This window comes from Rhipicephalus microplus, chromosome 3 (assembly GCF_043290135.1).
Source record: "Rhipicephalus microplus isolate Deutch F79 chromosome 3, USDA_Rmic, whole genome shotgun sequence".
In the NCBI taxonomy this organism is placed as follows: Eukaryota; Metazoa; Arthropoda; class Arachnida; order Ixodida; family Ixodidae; genus Rhipicephalus; species Rhipicephalus microplus.
In genome coordinates, this window is record NC_134702.1 from 33,624,720 (window position 1) to 33,640,111 (window position 15,392).

At 43.9% G+C, this 15,392-nt stretch overlaps 2 protein-coding genes across 3 annotated transcripts in view; one reads left to right on the forward strand and one right to left on the reverse strand.

Moving 5' to 3' along the window:
* Positions 1-9,240, reverse strand: part of LOC119176851 (nonsense-mediated mRNA decay factor SMG8) — a 39,812-nt gene extending 30,572 nt beyond the window's left edge. Inside the window, exons 1-9 of one of the 2 annotated variants that reach the window (XM_075889214.1) lie at positions 9,104-9,240; positions 8,677-8,803; positions 8,469-8,507; positions 8,233-8,355; positions 7,203-7,286; positions 6,654-6,721; positions 5,791-5,962; positions 1,709-1,797; positions 1,317-1,459 (exon numbers count right to left, since the gene is read on the reverse strand). In XM_075889214.1, the coding sequence (XP_075745329.1) occupies positions 1,317-1,459; positions 1,709-1,797; positions 5,791-5,962; positions 6,654-6,721; positions 7,203-7,286; positions 8,233-8,355; positions 8,469-8,507; positions 8,677-8,803; positions 9,104-9,180 (922 nt within the window). In that variant the 5' untranslated portion in view covers positions 9,181-9,240. The remainder of the gene's footprint in view (positions 1-1,316; positions 1,460-1,708; positions 1,798-5,790; positions 5,963-6,653; positions 6,722-7,202; positions 7,287-8,232; positions 8,356-8,468; positions 8,508-8,676; positions 8,804-9,103) is intronic. The other variant, XM_037428202.2, reaches the window with a different exon arrangement.
* Positions 9,241-9,332: 92 nt separating this feature from the next.
* On the forward strand, positions 9,333-14,135 carry DNAlig4 (DNA ligase 4). Its single transcript, XM_037428192.2, has 2 exons — positions 9,333-10,559; positions 12,130-14,135. Exons 1-2 carry the CDS (start codon positions 9,676-9,678, stop codon positions 13,922-13,924), a joined length of 2,679 nt encoding a protein of 892 aa, XP_037284089.2. The 5' UTR covers positions 9,333-9,675; the 3' UTR covers positions 13,925-14,135.
* Positions 14,136-15,392: the final 1,257 nt, after the last annotated feature.

The window sequence follows — 15,392 nt, forward strand, 5'->3', positions numbered from 1 at the left end:
TGTGGTAGAGTGTACTATTTGCAATAGTAGATTTCACGTGCTGTTCCAGTCATGAGAGTTGATCACTATATGTGCATGCCACTGCCGCCGCCGTTTGACAATTCATTCCACTTTGCCCGTTTCCTGAGCATTAAAATTTGTACGGAGCTTTAGTTACGCATGGAAAGAACTCAGAAGAAACAGTCTGCACGTTTACGAACATCGTTTTAGAAGATACCCCGGCAAAAACGACACAAGCAGACCCACCGACCGCGGTGATGATCGACTCAGTCGGCAATGCAAAAGCGAGACATATTAGGGCATGCTGACTCGCTGCTGCTGCACCTTCTACTTTCGGTGTTATCGGCGATTGTAATCCAAACCAGGTTCTCGATGAATGCGCCCTTGTCGAGGTTTTGAGCTTTGACGTGCCTCACGGGTAGTTAGTGATTGCGCCGATGTGATCCACCGCCGACGTTTTTGCTGCCATGCTGAATTTGCAGCTGAATGTTTACATCACATTGTTTGAGAGCTAGTGCAGCCGGTGTAGCAAACCCGTGAAGCGAAAAGGCGATCTGCTATCATGTGGGGAGAATATTGGTCTTGGACCGATATTTTCGCATCGGTCTCACGGCGTGGTTTTCCGGCCACTAACATGAGAGAAATTCGGGCAAGTTTTGCCGCATTCACTCCCTACGAGACCAAGAGCGAACGAGCCTTCCTCCCACAGACAAGCCCTGCTGTGCCGCTTGCATGCAGTGATCAATTGCACATTCGTATCACCCGTGGTGGCTAAGAAAACTATTCATATATTTTATATACTGTAGTCCATCCAAGACAACCCTAAAATTCGTATAATCACAAAATTCACATAAACTGTAATCGTATCATCAAGATTCTACTGTGCAGCCGATGTATCTAGTATCATCATCATCATCATCATCATCCTGACTACGTCTACTGCAGGACAAAGGCCTCTCCCATGTTCTGTTAGTTAACTCAGTCCAGTGCTTGCTGCTGCCAGTTTCAAGTTATACCCACAAACTTCTTAATCTCATCTGCCGACCTAACCTTCTGTCTCCCCTTAACCCGCTTGCCTTCTCTGGGAATCCAGTTAGTTACCCTATCTAGTACTCAGTATCACACAAAGGCATGCATCTTAGCCTACTTCTTTGCTGCCTATGCTGGAATCACGACAGAAGCAGAGGCATTGTTAGGGACTAAGCAACCATAAGTATTATCACAAAATTTTCAGTATTGTAACATTCGTTCCACTTCTTTAAACGTGAAATATGATGACACCACAAGAGCTACATTTTCTATAGCCATGCACACACCTGAAAGTGCATCGTCATAGTCAGGAGAGCAGAAGTCCTTCAGCTTCTGCAGAAAGAAGTCAACCATATCTTCGCGCACGGAGGTCACAGTTCGGACATAGACAAACTCCTGGTTGGCAGGCACAGCAAAAAGTGAGTTGCCACTGAAAATATTCGTAAATTATGTTGCTCAATAAAAATGCAGCTGCACAGTTACATTAGCTTACAAAACCTGCAGTTGAACTTAGACCGCTAACGTCACAAAGTTTGCCCTCCTATGTCACCAAATGTAAATGCAATGACTGCTCATTTATCTGAACTTCACACACACAAAAAAAGAACATAACTATTGAGAACACCAACAACATTTTCTGCACTGTAATGGAAGATTCACAAGCTGACACAAGTCTTACCTGATGTTGGTAATGACTCTACTCTTTCTAAGGATTCTGTAAACTTGGTCTTCCAAGGAATGCTCCAGCTTCTTGATGGGAGACAGTTTCTGCAGAAGGAAAGTACAGCACTTAAAAAGTGAATATACCCGTGTTAAACACATTCATTCATGATCGACAAAAAGCAATTGTAAATGCCCTCGTAGCACACATGGTCGTAAGCTTAGTGCCGGAATATTGTCTGTGCAGCCACTGTAGGCACTGCATGCCAGCTCACTGTACCTAGGCACACAAAGATAGCTAGATGGAAATGTTTTCTATAAAGGATTGCCACGCACACCAGTTTTATTTTATTTATTCAATACTGCCAGCCACCCTTTGGCAGCCAGGGCAGGAGTGGTACAGTGCAGAGTTTGAACACAAAGTTTACACGCGACCAGTAACACGGTCCGCGGTACACAGGGAAGCAATAATGCAGTAAGCTTACAGATTGTCACGACACACAAGCGCACGCAATCAGTAACACGGCCCACGATTCGCAAAGCAGCAGTAATTCTCGTTACAAATAGATACATGAATATACAATAAAACCGGCAATGCTAGTCTAATGCAAAACACACAAAGTACATTAGGCGCATTGACCAGGAAGCATGAAGAAAAAAAAAATTATTCAGATGTTGCCATGTAAAGGTAAAAGATATTGCACAAAAAAAAAAAAAAGACAAGCAGTGTGCGTTGTGGCATGGTAGCAAGATAACACGTGAAATACGTTAGTTCAATAGGACAGGGTATGAGACCAGCACTTCCAATCATACACAATTTTGAATAGCCGTTGAAAAAGCATTTTGATTAGTTAAGTTAGTAACGTCGCGTGGCAAAGTGTTCCATTCTGCTATCGTTCTCGGGAAAAAGGATAGACGGTGAGCGTTTGTTCTCGTGAAAGGCATTAGGATTGTTTTGTTGTGCTTGTTCCGGGTGGGGCGTGACATGTTGAATTCGAGATAAGTATTGAAGTCAAGCTTTGAATAACCATTGACTATGCTGTGTAATATTTTAAGTCGATGTAATTTACGGCGGGACTCTAGTGTTGGTAGGTCAGAACGCCTGCGCAGTTCTGTCACGGATACTCGCCTGCTGTATGCGTTGTGAATAAATCGCAGCGCATTCTTTTGTACCCGTTCGAGCATCCCTGAATCCGTCTTTGTGTGTGGGTCCCAAACAGCGTCTGCATATTCGAGCAAGGGGCAGACCAGCGTAGTGTACGCAACGGTCTTCGTTCTGCTTGTACAGTGCTGAAGTCGGTGTCTTAGAAGCCAAAGTCTGCGCAGTGCTGATGATGTAATATTTTGTATGTGTTTGTTCCAGGTGAGGTTTGATGTCATGGTTACACCCAAATATTCGAACTCGTTAACAACCTCTAATTCAATATTGTTAATTTAATAAGCATATTGAAATGGAAACTTTTTGCACGTTATTGTCATTTCTTATAGTTTGCATGATTCGTGCACTTTTTTGCTTGGAGGGACCCTAACAAGGCTCCATTGGGAATTTCGGTTAGTCACTGGAGTTTGTGAGGTCTTATCTTAAAAGCATCTTACCAAACAAAAAAAAAAAGGTGGGTTCATTATTGGCTATATCAGAAGAAACTGAACTTTCTCGTTGCCACCTTACCAGAAAGCAAGCTTCATTTGCAAAGCTAGCACTTTCCCTCTTTGTCTTGGCTAGCAGCCATAAGCGGCGCAGCTTCTTATAATTTTCTCAAGTAACGAAGAAGAGGGAACCCATCATGCAGAAGTGAAAATAAAAGACAGAGGTGGATGCTTTAAAGAACAATGTGTGAACTTGTGACCTCACAACTTTGGACCTTTTTTCTTCTAAATTGTAGGTATTTCAACCACAATGGCTTGGTACAAACTTTCAATCATTCATATTTGATAAGCCACATGTGTCTTGAATACAGAAATATTAGAATTTCGCTATCATATCGGCTACAGTGAAGAATGTGCACATGTTGTATGTGATTTGCACTACAGACGGAACTGCTGGGGTTCTTCTTCTATTTTTTTCCCTTTTTTTTTCATGGCATTACCTGAATGAGATAGAAGCTGCCTGATAATGACACATTTTGCAACTTTTGAACCAAAACGTTCAGATACAAGAAAAAACCTTGAACACACTGTAGCAGAAGGGTCACCATAGCTGCCTCTTGCTACGATTTGAAAATAAACTGTTCATGCGAGCGAAACCTGAAGAAAGTGTCGTCTCCAGACAACCAGTCATCAATTGTGAACTTCAAGTACTATGGGATACTTAATAGTACGCCTTTCTTATAGTTCATAGTCAATCTACTGAAACAGGTTGTTTTGGTGAACGAGAGCTTTATTTAGCGCAAGGGCTAACTGAGCGCAAGGCTGCAATCACAGCAAGTCTTCTTCCTTTTTTATACACCAAGACAACAACAGTTGAGAAAGGCGCAATGTCAACGTCAGAAGCAGCAAACACTCTACACGAAGCGCCATCGTCGGGGTCATATCATGGCACAGATAACGCGAGTTCGGAACGAGCACAGTCGACCAAAGCAGAATTTGACGAAAGAAAGTCCCACCCAAGGATAACGTCATGCGAAGAATGGAATAAAACTACAAATGCAACGACGTACATCGCACCTTGAATGACGACTCGTGCACTGCACAAAGCTGAAGGCTGAATATGATGGGACGTAGCTGTCTGCAAAGATAGGTCGGTAAGTTGCGTGGTCAATTTCTTCAAGTTTCGGCACAGTTTCTCGCTAATTTCAGATACGGCAGCTCCAGTGTCAACAAGCCCGTGCACCTTAATGCCATCAATATAGAGTTCGATTCAGCAGATAGCTCTTGAAATTTTCGCTGCCAACGCAGTTCTTGCCTCCGGAACTGCGCCCGTCAGTTTTCCCCTTGCGGTGGGCTGTTGCGAAGGCGCAAGGGTGCCATCGGCTCGGTGGTTCTTGTGATTATAGATAGCTGCCGGGCGACCTCCTCGCGCATGAATTGCTTCATGAGTGGCATCAACGCAGAGTGGTCGGCGTTGTCATGGTGATAGTCGAGGGATGAGATGTCCGCGGTGTCTTGAGCAGCGCAACGTGTAGAAGCGCGCTGCCTACGCAGCTCATCATAGCTTTGGCAGAGCTGAATCACCTCGGCGACCTTCAGGGGACTCTTCGCAGCAAGCATTTGGAATGCACCGTCGTCGATTCCTTTCATGGTGTTCTTGATCTTGCCTGCCTCGTCCAGAGTTGAATCAAGGAGCTTGCAGAGAAAGAGCACATCTTCAATATAGCTTGTGAAAGCTTCATTTGCTCTCTGTACTTTGCCCTGCAAGCGCTGTTCAGCACGAAGGCGGCGGACAGCAGGACGGCCAAAGACTTTCGAGAGGGTTTTTGCCGATTCCGACCAGGTACTGTAATCACTTTGATGATTCCTGTACCATAGTTTCGCCACGTCGGTCAGGTAAAAACTCACATTTGTGAGCTTATCGGCTGTGTTCCAGTTATTGTATGCGCTCACCAGTTCATACTGGGCAATCCAGTTGTCCACATCTTGGTCCTATGTGCCACCAAATATGGGGGGATCGCGCTGCCGGAGAGCGCCAGCACAGAAGACAGGCACAGGTGTGAAATCTGGAGTAGCGGCCTGAGGTGGCCCCGGATCAGTCATTGTAGAAGGTCATTGGAGTGTGCGGCTGCGAAGTTCCAGGGTAAAGACCAGATGTATCCCAGCACTTCCACCACTTGAAACGGGTTGTTGAACAAGCAGGAGTTGATTCGGTGAACGAGAGCTTTATTTAGCGCAAGGGCTAACTGAACGCAAGCCTGCGATCACAGCAAGTCTTCTTCCTTTCTTATACTCGAGCTCCATGCCCACTGCCTTTGTTACACTACATAGTACTACATGTAAAACAAGAGCAGGAAAGAAAGAGAAAGCCTTTTTCAAGACACAGCCCAGAAGTGAGAAGAGCAATCAAATACCTACACTGCCTTTCTTTCCGTCATGAAAAGAAGGCTCCTCGATTTAGGCACTATTGTCGGTACAATTGACCAACACTCACACTAGCGTCATTTAGCTTACCGATGGCTTGGTCTTCACTCTGACATCGAGTAGCTCAGAGGTGCTCCCTTCCAAAGGGCAGGTCAAGAACACAAACAGCACTCTCGGCGAGCAGGGGCGACCATTCTGTATCCATTCTGAAGACACTGGACATGACTTCAATGCATCCGACACGTCTTGTTGGCAGTTGACCCTGCAAATCGCTAGTATCAGCAATCAGCTTTACATGGGCTATGGAAGTGCAAACATATAAATGGACTCCAAGGAACAGGTACTCTTATAGCTCACTAACTACAGCATTCAGCTGCTGAGACTGACATGGTGGACACAAACACCAATCACAGCAGCTACTTACCATGTGAAAAATCAGTTACATTGCAATGTTCTGGGTGCAAGTCTAATTCAAATACCTGAACCATAGCACCTATCATAGGGTGCATTGTTGCTGCTCGGCATCAGTCCACATCAATCAATTTAGACTTTATTAACTCACTCAGGATGTTTGCAAGGCTACCAAAGGATTCAACTACTCTGATGTCTCCCACTATGTGGACGCAATGTACTATACTGGTACTAAAACAGACATTATAATCACAATAAAAACACAAAACACTTACATTCACTGGCAAAACTGAAAAAAAAAACTTGTCTTTTTTATACTACTTGATAACCCTCTGCAATTGCAATTAGAGAGAATACCTAATGTTAGCATTGTTTAATAGCCACAAGAAAAACTTGAACATAGACAATTAAATGACAGAATCAGTGCAACGACTCAGTCCTGCATATACAGGCAAGCATTCCAGGAATACAGTTGCAGACTGATTGGTTAAAGAATGGCAGGTGGTAATTTAGAATATAAATTCGTCCTCGTGTACACTAACCTGATGTTGTCCAAGGTTCGAAACAGGTGCACATAGCTCACATCAAGTGTTGAAGTGGGGTGTACAATCTGAGCAAAAGGAAAGCAACACAATCCATTGGCAATGCACTTGGAGTGCAATGACAGTGTAGAAGACAGAAGCAATACCTATGTGTTTATGCACACACAAGAATACTGTTTATATATTTAGCGCACCTCAGACTTTGTCATGAGCATGGGTCAAGAGGATTATGCATAGACAGTGCATGCCCTACTGCGAGCCATTCACAGACATTGAAAGCAATAAATGAAAGAGGTGCTCTGAAAAATTTAAACAATCTGATGTATGGATTGCTAGAACTACAATACTTTATTTCCTTTTCCCAAAAACACAGTTAAATTTAACAAAAAGAAAACATAACAGTCTGTAAAGAATCACAGTACATTTACTGTACTGATGCGCTCGCCCAAGCTGAAACAAACCATGATGTTAGGCCCTCATCTTCCGCAAGGTCACTTACATGAATTATTACTTCAACCATACTGGAAAAGAATCAGCACACATACATACCACAACAAGGTGCGACAGGTGAAACAGGTACAACATTGTCTGGGCAACTGTGCAGTGGAAGTCATTCCAGACTTCTAGGAAGCTCTGCAATCAAACCCAAGCCAATGTCAGTTTTTTAAAGGTTTTTGCAGTAATTATACACCAAAACCATTTCAACAGACATCTTGTGATATCGCTCGCATAGCTAAACAAAAATATGCCACTTAAACAACTGATTAAGAAACCAAATATAGCTAGCCCAAACTTTTATTGAGTAAGTGTCATCAAACTTTCCTGGCTACACATTATTTACCAAATCGCAAATACTAAATTGTGTGGTTATAGTGAGTTTAGAAAGTAAGGCACCCAAACTTCTTTGCTTCCTCAGCGCTTCACTTACCTAGTTGCCATTTATGCACTCTCTTTTGCCTTTTTTATGCATGCACCATAGATCTAATTTTCTGAAATGTGTTATTTATACTTGAAACTCTCTAATCACTAATTAAACCATGCATAACTAAGGGTCGTGTAAGGAAGAGCAAGGCTCAGGCAAGGACATGCATACGGCTAGCCCAAGGACAAGGAAGGCTATGGGCGGAATATAACAGACTGACCAGAAAACAGGCATCATTTTAAATCCTGTCACCCCAGTTTCTAAATTTTTTTTCATGGTATTAGCGCACATGTCTCAAATGCAGAATCAGTTGTAGAACACTGTGGTTACAAGAGACACAGTAGCAGAGGCTTTAGGATTATTTCACGATGAGGAACCATACTTCCGCATGTACAAGTATTTTTGATTTTCGCCCCACATTGAAATGAAGCGGTCTTTTCTAAGCATCGAAATCGCAACCTTTCCTAGGAAGAAGAAAACCAATGCCAATACAGTGAGAAGCTCGGCAGTGTTTAAGACACCCTGATCATGCTGTTGCAGTTATTCGGGAAGTCATCGTGCATTAGAGGTGCTAGGTTGGCTTTTTCACACACAACGTTGCTATGTACGACAATCATTGCGTAAAGTGCAAGCAGATTTTCGTTTTCCAAAACTTACTTTTTCGTGTAAATCTCCCTCCAGTCTCCGGCACGCTTGGACCAAGCAGGCCGTATCAAACATCCCAATGCAATAAAGAAAAATGACCCGTGTTTCGCGGTGGTAGAAGCCTTCGATTCGAAACTGCAAAAGGGAGTTAAGCTTCGCTCATTGTGAATACACAGAATATAAATATGGTGTCAAGCTATGAATATGTGTAAGAGCTGTTAACCAAGCATAGGTCTGAATTTACTTACATCATCAATTCCAGTGTCGTCTTCGACTCCCAGCTCAGGCTGAATATCGTGGGTGTAAAAAAAAGAGAACAAAAGAAGAATATTATCTCATTTTTACGGAACAAGGAGTCGTCAGAAGTTAGTCAGAGAAGCGCGCACTATAAAGAACTCCTTGGCAATGGCATTTCTTGAAGCAAAAAACAAAAGTACATACGAGCCATTCTCTTACCTCGAGCACGTTATTGCCCAAAACATCATCGATGAGGCTTGCTTTGACACAGCTTCCCTTCAACGTAGTTTTTCCGATGAAGGACACAATGCAAACCTTTTCTTTGTGGGCTGTTGACAGCTCTGGCCTGAGTAAAACGAAGAATGACACATTCAGAGGAAGCACATCGGCAAGTCAGCTATTTGGGCTAGTCGGATGATGGCGAAAATGTAGTCACTTAAAACGCGACTACAAATTTTCGAAGGTGATAACCTTAATGGGTGGTTAGAACGAACGCTATCCTTGTTATTAATTTCGTGTTCTTACACCCCTGTCTTCGTTGTGACGACGCTTCAAACAAACGAGCGAGCATTTTAGGGAAAGACACTGCGTCACTGGAACATGTTATTACAGAAACTATTAGGCTGCACAAGAACAAATCACTCACAAAATATCTTCAATCTTTGATACAGAAAAGCGATGCCCATAAGGTGCAGGTTTCGCGTTCTTTGAGGACGGCGCCATGTTTGAATAACACTGTGGCTTCGGCTCGGCTTGGATCGCACTGTGGAAGATGCGGTGGCAGGACATTGGCTGGACGGCTGAACCTCAAGTCTTCATGATCCAAAACAAACCGTGCGAGGCCGGCTTATTTGTTATTACGTCGAATTACATGTGGCAGGTGTTCTGTGATATTACGCCGCGGTCTCAATCACGTAGGAAACTCTGTTGCAGCTTGTCAGTGTCAAGACAGGTGTCAGAACACTGTGAAAAAGTGATCTGGTCATGTGAAGTGACGTGACCTGTGGTGTTGACAGCGGAACTTGAAAAACTACCCGACACCGCGTTCGAAATGTGATGCTTGTTTGCCCTGCCATCAAAACTTGTTAGTGAGCGGTGCTCGCATGTCACGCTGCGTGAAACGAAACTTCGTGAGTTCTGTCCTGCTCTGTAGTGTTCTAATATACCCGATTGCACTCAGAGGTCCATTGGAACAAGATTCCTCGAAAACGCGCTACAATGAATACGTCAACATGTCCAACTACTGTCGCCCAGAAAGTTCCTTTCGGTGACCTCTGCAAACTCTGCGACAAGATATCCGGAAAGCAGGACAAGGTCGAGAAGCGGAAACTGCTGGAGAGGTTCATCACGTACTGGCGCGAGTTTCACGACAAACTTCACGCCACGAACGGGGTTCAAGCAGCGACCGATGATTCCTTCTTCCCCGCAATGCGACTTCTCTTACCGCACTTAGATCGAGACCGACCGGCCTATGGAATCAAAGAAGCCACCCTGGCAAAACTTTACATCGATGTACTCGCACTTGGCAAGGAGAGTCCCGACGCTCAAAAGTTGCTGCGCTACAGAACGCCGCATGTAGCCAAAGCGGAGGCCGGAGATTTCGCGAGCGTCGCGTATCTAGTGCTGCGAAACCGCTGCCCCACGAAAGGGTCGCTAACCGTTGCCGAAGTCAATGAGCTATTGGACGAAGTGTCTGATGCGCATGCGCACGGAGGCGCAGAAGGCAGTCGGCGCACGAGAGATGCGCTGTGCACGCTGCTGCGCCGCACTTCCGCTGCAGAACAGAAGTGGCTGGTGAGAATGATTCTAAAGGAAATGAAAATGGGAATGAGTGAAGGGAGCATCCTGTCCTGCTATCATCCTGATGCACAGGATGTTTTCGACAATAGCAGCAGCCTTTTGAAAGTCTGTCGAGAACTGAAAGACCCGAAAGCACGCCAGCATGTCGTTCAGGTGTCGCTATTCCACGCCGTGCGACCAATGTTGGCAGAGCGGGCAGAGCCTCGCTCTGTGGAGCGCCTTTTGAATCATGAACCGTTCTTTGCTGAAACCAAGTTTGATGGTGAGCGACTGCAGGTGCACAAGAATGGCTCAGAGTTCAGGTGTGTTACCGTTGACATGGGGGATAGAATTTGTGCATTTTTGAATGTTGATCGACATTAATCAGGCAAAAGATCTCCTTAGTATAGAAGCTATTGCCGTGATAAGTCCCTCGTTCATATTACTAGCGTGAAACATGCTTAACAAGTGTTGATTACTTAAGGTCTCCATTTTCTTTGCACCTTTCATTTGGGTTTGCTCTAGTCGTGATGGCAGCCAGTGGTAAGAGGACTTGGAACAGGAGTAGCCATAGTTGTGGGCTTCAATAAATGTACTTCAGTTGTCTCTAGCTTCACATGGATGAATATTGTCTAAAGCCTGGAAGGTGTATGAATGGAGAAAGTGTAGACATCAGCTTTGTCTCACATTTCTACATTATTAATAACCAAGTCGGATTCCAAGTGAAGGCAAGGGCACGAAGAGGGAGCAGGAAGTTAGGTGGGCAGATGAATTTAGGAAGTTTGCAGGGATAACATGCCCATAACAAGCAAAGGACTGGATTAATTAGGCGGAGATGGGAAGAGCCTTTGCCCTGCAGTGTGCATAGTCAGGCTTATGATGATGATGGGGATGCCCATGTCCTAATCTGTCTTAAAGATACTTACTTACAACTGGCCAGAAGGTGTGATTAGATCCTAGTAGAAATGAAGAGACCATAAAATAAAGTCACCGATTCTAGCTTTTTTTTTTGCATGTCGAGTATGATATATTTTTAAATCACACTTAAATGTCACAAAAAAAGAAACAGTCTTGTAACACAGCCTAGCAGAAGAGAATTCAAGCTGGATGATGAAATATGGAGTCGATCACTTTCCTCTTTGTAGTTACGTAGCGTGAAGCTGTCGTGCGTGCCAGTCCTCAAAATTGGAGTATTTATAGTATATTCAAGCCCACTTGATTCTGTGCGGTTTACAACGTGAAAGGAGTTGCACGGTGTGAAGCGGTGCTGCTGTCGCGGCCACCAGTGGACCAAGTCGAGCTGCGGGGCATGCACACAGAGTCCATGCATGTGCAGTAAACCACCACGCTCAAACACTAACCACTCTCGCACTCACTGTTTGCAGCATGTTGATATGATATATAGGTTTGACGTCCCAAAATTACCTTATGATTATGAGAGACGCCGTAGTGGAGGGCTCCGGAAATTTTGACCACCTGGGGTTCTTTTCTTTAACGTGCACCCAAATCTGAGCCCATGGGTCTACAGCATTTTCGCCTCCATGGAAAATGCAGCCGCCGCAGCCGGGATTCGATCCTGCGAGCTGCGGGTCAGCAGCAGAGTACCTTAGCCACTAGACCACCGCGACGGTGCTGTTTGCAGCATGTGAGCATACGACTTCATATTCACTCCAGATAAACATGTTCTGATTACAAATGTTTTGCGGCATTTCCCACTTCACCATTTCATGATTAGACTCACTGACAGGCAAGATTTCCATTCCACTAGTAAAAATGGCACCATAAAAATTGGTTGTTGGTCCTTTTAGGCAAGATACTTTGCTCTGCTTTTGTATGTTACTATTTTTCTGAATAGTTGATGCATTTATTAAGGCTTTCATGATGTTATTGCAGATACTTCACACGACGCAGTCACGACTACAGTTCTGGATTTGGAGCCACTGCTGATGAAGGATCTTTGACACAGTACATAGTGAAGTCTTTCCAAATCCATGTGAAAAGTTGTATCTTAGATGGAGAGGTAATAGGATATGACCCCAGGAGCAATCATTTTGTTTCTAAAGGTTCGCATGTAGATGTAAAAAGTTTAACTGAAAATTCATCATTACAGCCTTGCTTTGTGGCCTTTGACATACTCCTCTTGAATGGACAGGTAGTCACCAACAAGCCTCTTCAAGAGAGAGTTGTACTTCTCGATCAAGCTTTAGTAGAAGTTCCCGGCAGAATACTGATCTCCAAAAGGCAAAATGGTTCAACACGAGACGATGCCATTCGCCTTCTAAACCAAGCAATCGAGGACCAAGAAGAAGGCATCGTCTTAAAGGGGCTTTCTTCAGTCTACAAGCCTAACGCAAGAAAAGCTGGCTGGCTGAAACTCAAGCCAGAATATGTGGACAATTTGGTTTCAGATCTGGACATGCTCATTCTCGGTGGTTATTTTGGAGAAGGACGCCGCAGTGGTGTTGTGTCGCACTTTCTCTTGGGAGTTGCCAGTGGGGATCTGGACGATGATGGTATGCCGCATACTTTCTGGTCGGTCGCAAAAGTGGGCTCGGGATACAGCTCGCAAGAACTGGATGACCTACTTGCCAAACTGACATCAAAATGGAAAGTCTATAACCCCAAAAATCCTCCAGAAAAATTGGTACTTGCCCCAGGTCACAAAGAAAAGCCAGACTTGTACCTAGAACCTTCGGATTCTGTGGTACTTCAGATCAAAGCCTCGGAACTTGTTCGCAGTAGCCAGTTCAGGACAGGCATAACACTGCGATTTCCTCGTGTTGCTGCCATACGCCATGATAAGCCTTGGCAGGATGTGCTGTCATATTCTGAGCTTTGTGAACTAGAGAAGGCAGCTGGTGGCAAATTGGCCACTGCTACGCTCGGGCATGATGAAGATGACGGTGGATCACCAGCAAAAAAGAGGCGCATTGGAGCCACTGTAAAGGCGTCTTTAGGTACACACTTCCAGCCAGCCGATTTGTCTAGTGCTGTGAAGAAGCACGCTGTCCTTCAGGGAAAGGAGATATGCATCTTGACTGACTGCGAAGATCTCACGAAGCAGGAGTTAGAATTCAGGGTCGCTGAATTAGGAGGTTCTGTTGTCCAAAATCCTAGCAAGGAAACATTTTGTGTTGTTGCAGAGAAGCTAAACTTTAGAGCACGTAGTTACGTCAAGTCGAAAAAATGGGATGTCGTTAAAGCAGACAAGTTTGTCGCTCTTCTCGACTCTGCCGAGCTTCGACCTTGGGAGCCAGCGGACCTGTGGTGTGCAAACATCGAAACGGAAAACCGACTAAAGGACTTGTTTGATGAATATGGCGACAGCTACACAGTTCCTGTGACACCAAGTTCATTGCGTGAGATCTTTGCAACCATTCCCAAAGAGGCATGTGATCAAGTTGATGGCTTAGAGCAGTTCATTTTTGAGTTTGAGCAAAAGAATTTCGCCTCTCAACCACTGTGGGGCTTATTCAGAAACTGCACATTTAGGCTAAGAGAGGAAAGTGAACTAAATCGGTTTATCATTAGATTGCATGGTGGTAAAGTTAGGGACACTTTCGGAAATAGGGAGGCTGGTAGTTCAGACTCTGAAATAAATTATTTGGATGCTTTGGAAGAAGTGATGGAGGTAGACAGCGAATGGATAGATGAATGCATTCAAGCAGGTGAATTGCCTCTCTTTTAGTGAGGAGATTGTACTCTATTAATGAATTTGATAAAAACATGCATGGTTATTGCAGCCGTGTAGTCAAGGCATCAATATTATGAGACGCCGTCTATTTCAGCAGTGCCAAGGTTATACTGCAATGTAGTCGCGTAAGGCAAAAACGGTACCAGCGCAAGTGACAAACGATGGTGATTGCAAGGGTTCGGATGCACAGATGGACGATGAAGTACATAGTCAGCACTCACAATATATCATGTTATGCAAATCAGTATGCCTTATTGTACAAAGGAAGATGTTTCAACAACTTGAGCGCTTAAACAACTTATAGCACATGTGAATAAGAGCTTCCTTATCGCACTTGCACTGTTGGAAATGGTTGCTGAGCTTGTATGTAGAATAGAATGTTGATAAAAGCACTAGAGGTGCTAAGTTTATGCATCGGTCACTGTAACGATGTTCATATGTCTAGGAAATTTATTATGATTCCTTCAGCATTGAAATCTACGTGAGAAAATCTGTAGCAATATGTCCTTTCACTTCTTCTCATTTTGAGAGAAGTCGTACTGTAGTAGTTCAGTATATGCGGGTGATGTGCATGTTTTGATATTTAAAATGTGTTGCATTGTTTGCAACTGCTAGCTATTTTGTGCATTTTCCACTTAGCCTTTTTAGATGTCCAGGCTGTGTTATTTAAATGAGCTGCCAATCGCCACACACTCATTCTTAAAATGCACACTTTACAATTTTTACCTTTTTGCATTGACCCTGATTTTATTTTATGCACTTTAGCATGAAATGTACTCTTGCAGTCATGAATGAGTTCATCATTTGTTGTTATTGTGCTTTTAGCTGTTTTTATATAAGTTTTAAGAATAAAGTTGAATTTTAGTTATAACGTTGTTTATTATTTTAATTCTGCCATAATGAATTTTGTGCACAAATATACTATCACTCTCTGTCACTTTTTGGACCTCAGTTGAGCACTACAAACAGGCCTGTGATCAGGAAGGTCTTCCTGGGGGCCCGGGCCTCCTCCCTCTCCATGAAATTTTGATTGGCGAGAGGAAGGGGGGTACCGGAAATAAATAATGAAAATAGGTGTTTTGCACCAATAATCGAGGCCCTTAGCAAGTGATACCCCCCCCCCCCCCCTCCCAAAAAAAAAGAAACATCCTGACTGTGGAAGGGCTTTTGAAGTTGTGATAAAGCAAATCAAGTGACCCTATAATCTCAAAAAGGGGACCCAATTTCTGGTCAATACTTATGCCCTTTTACCACTTCCATTTCGTTTATCATCTTCCTTGAAAAAGTACAAGACCGACACAAAAGACAAGAGGGAAAGAGTGTGTGACTGGGGACAAAAGTCGACTGTTAAAAAAAAATGAATGCTATGTGAGGGGGTAATTTAAACATTTAAAGAAAGCTCGATGGGTCTGGTACTTGTTAGTCTGAACAGATACAATACAAATCAATTTTACTGCCAATT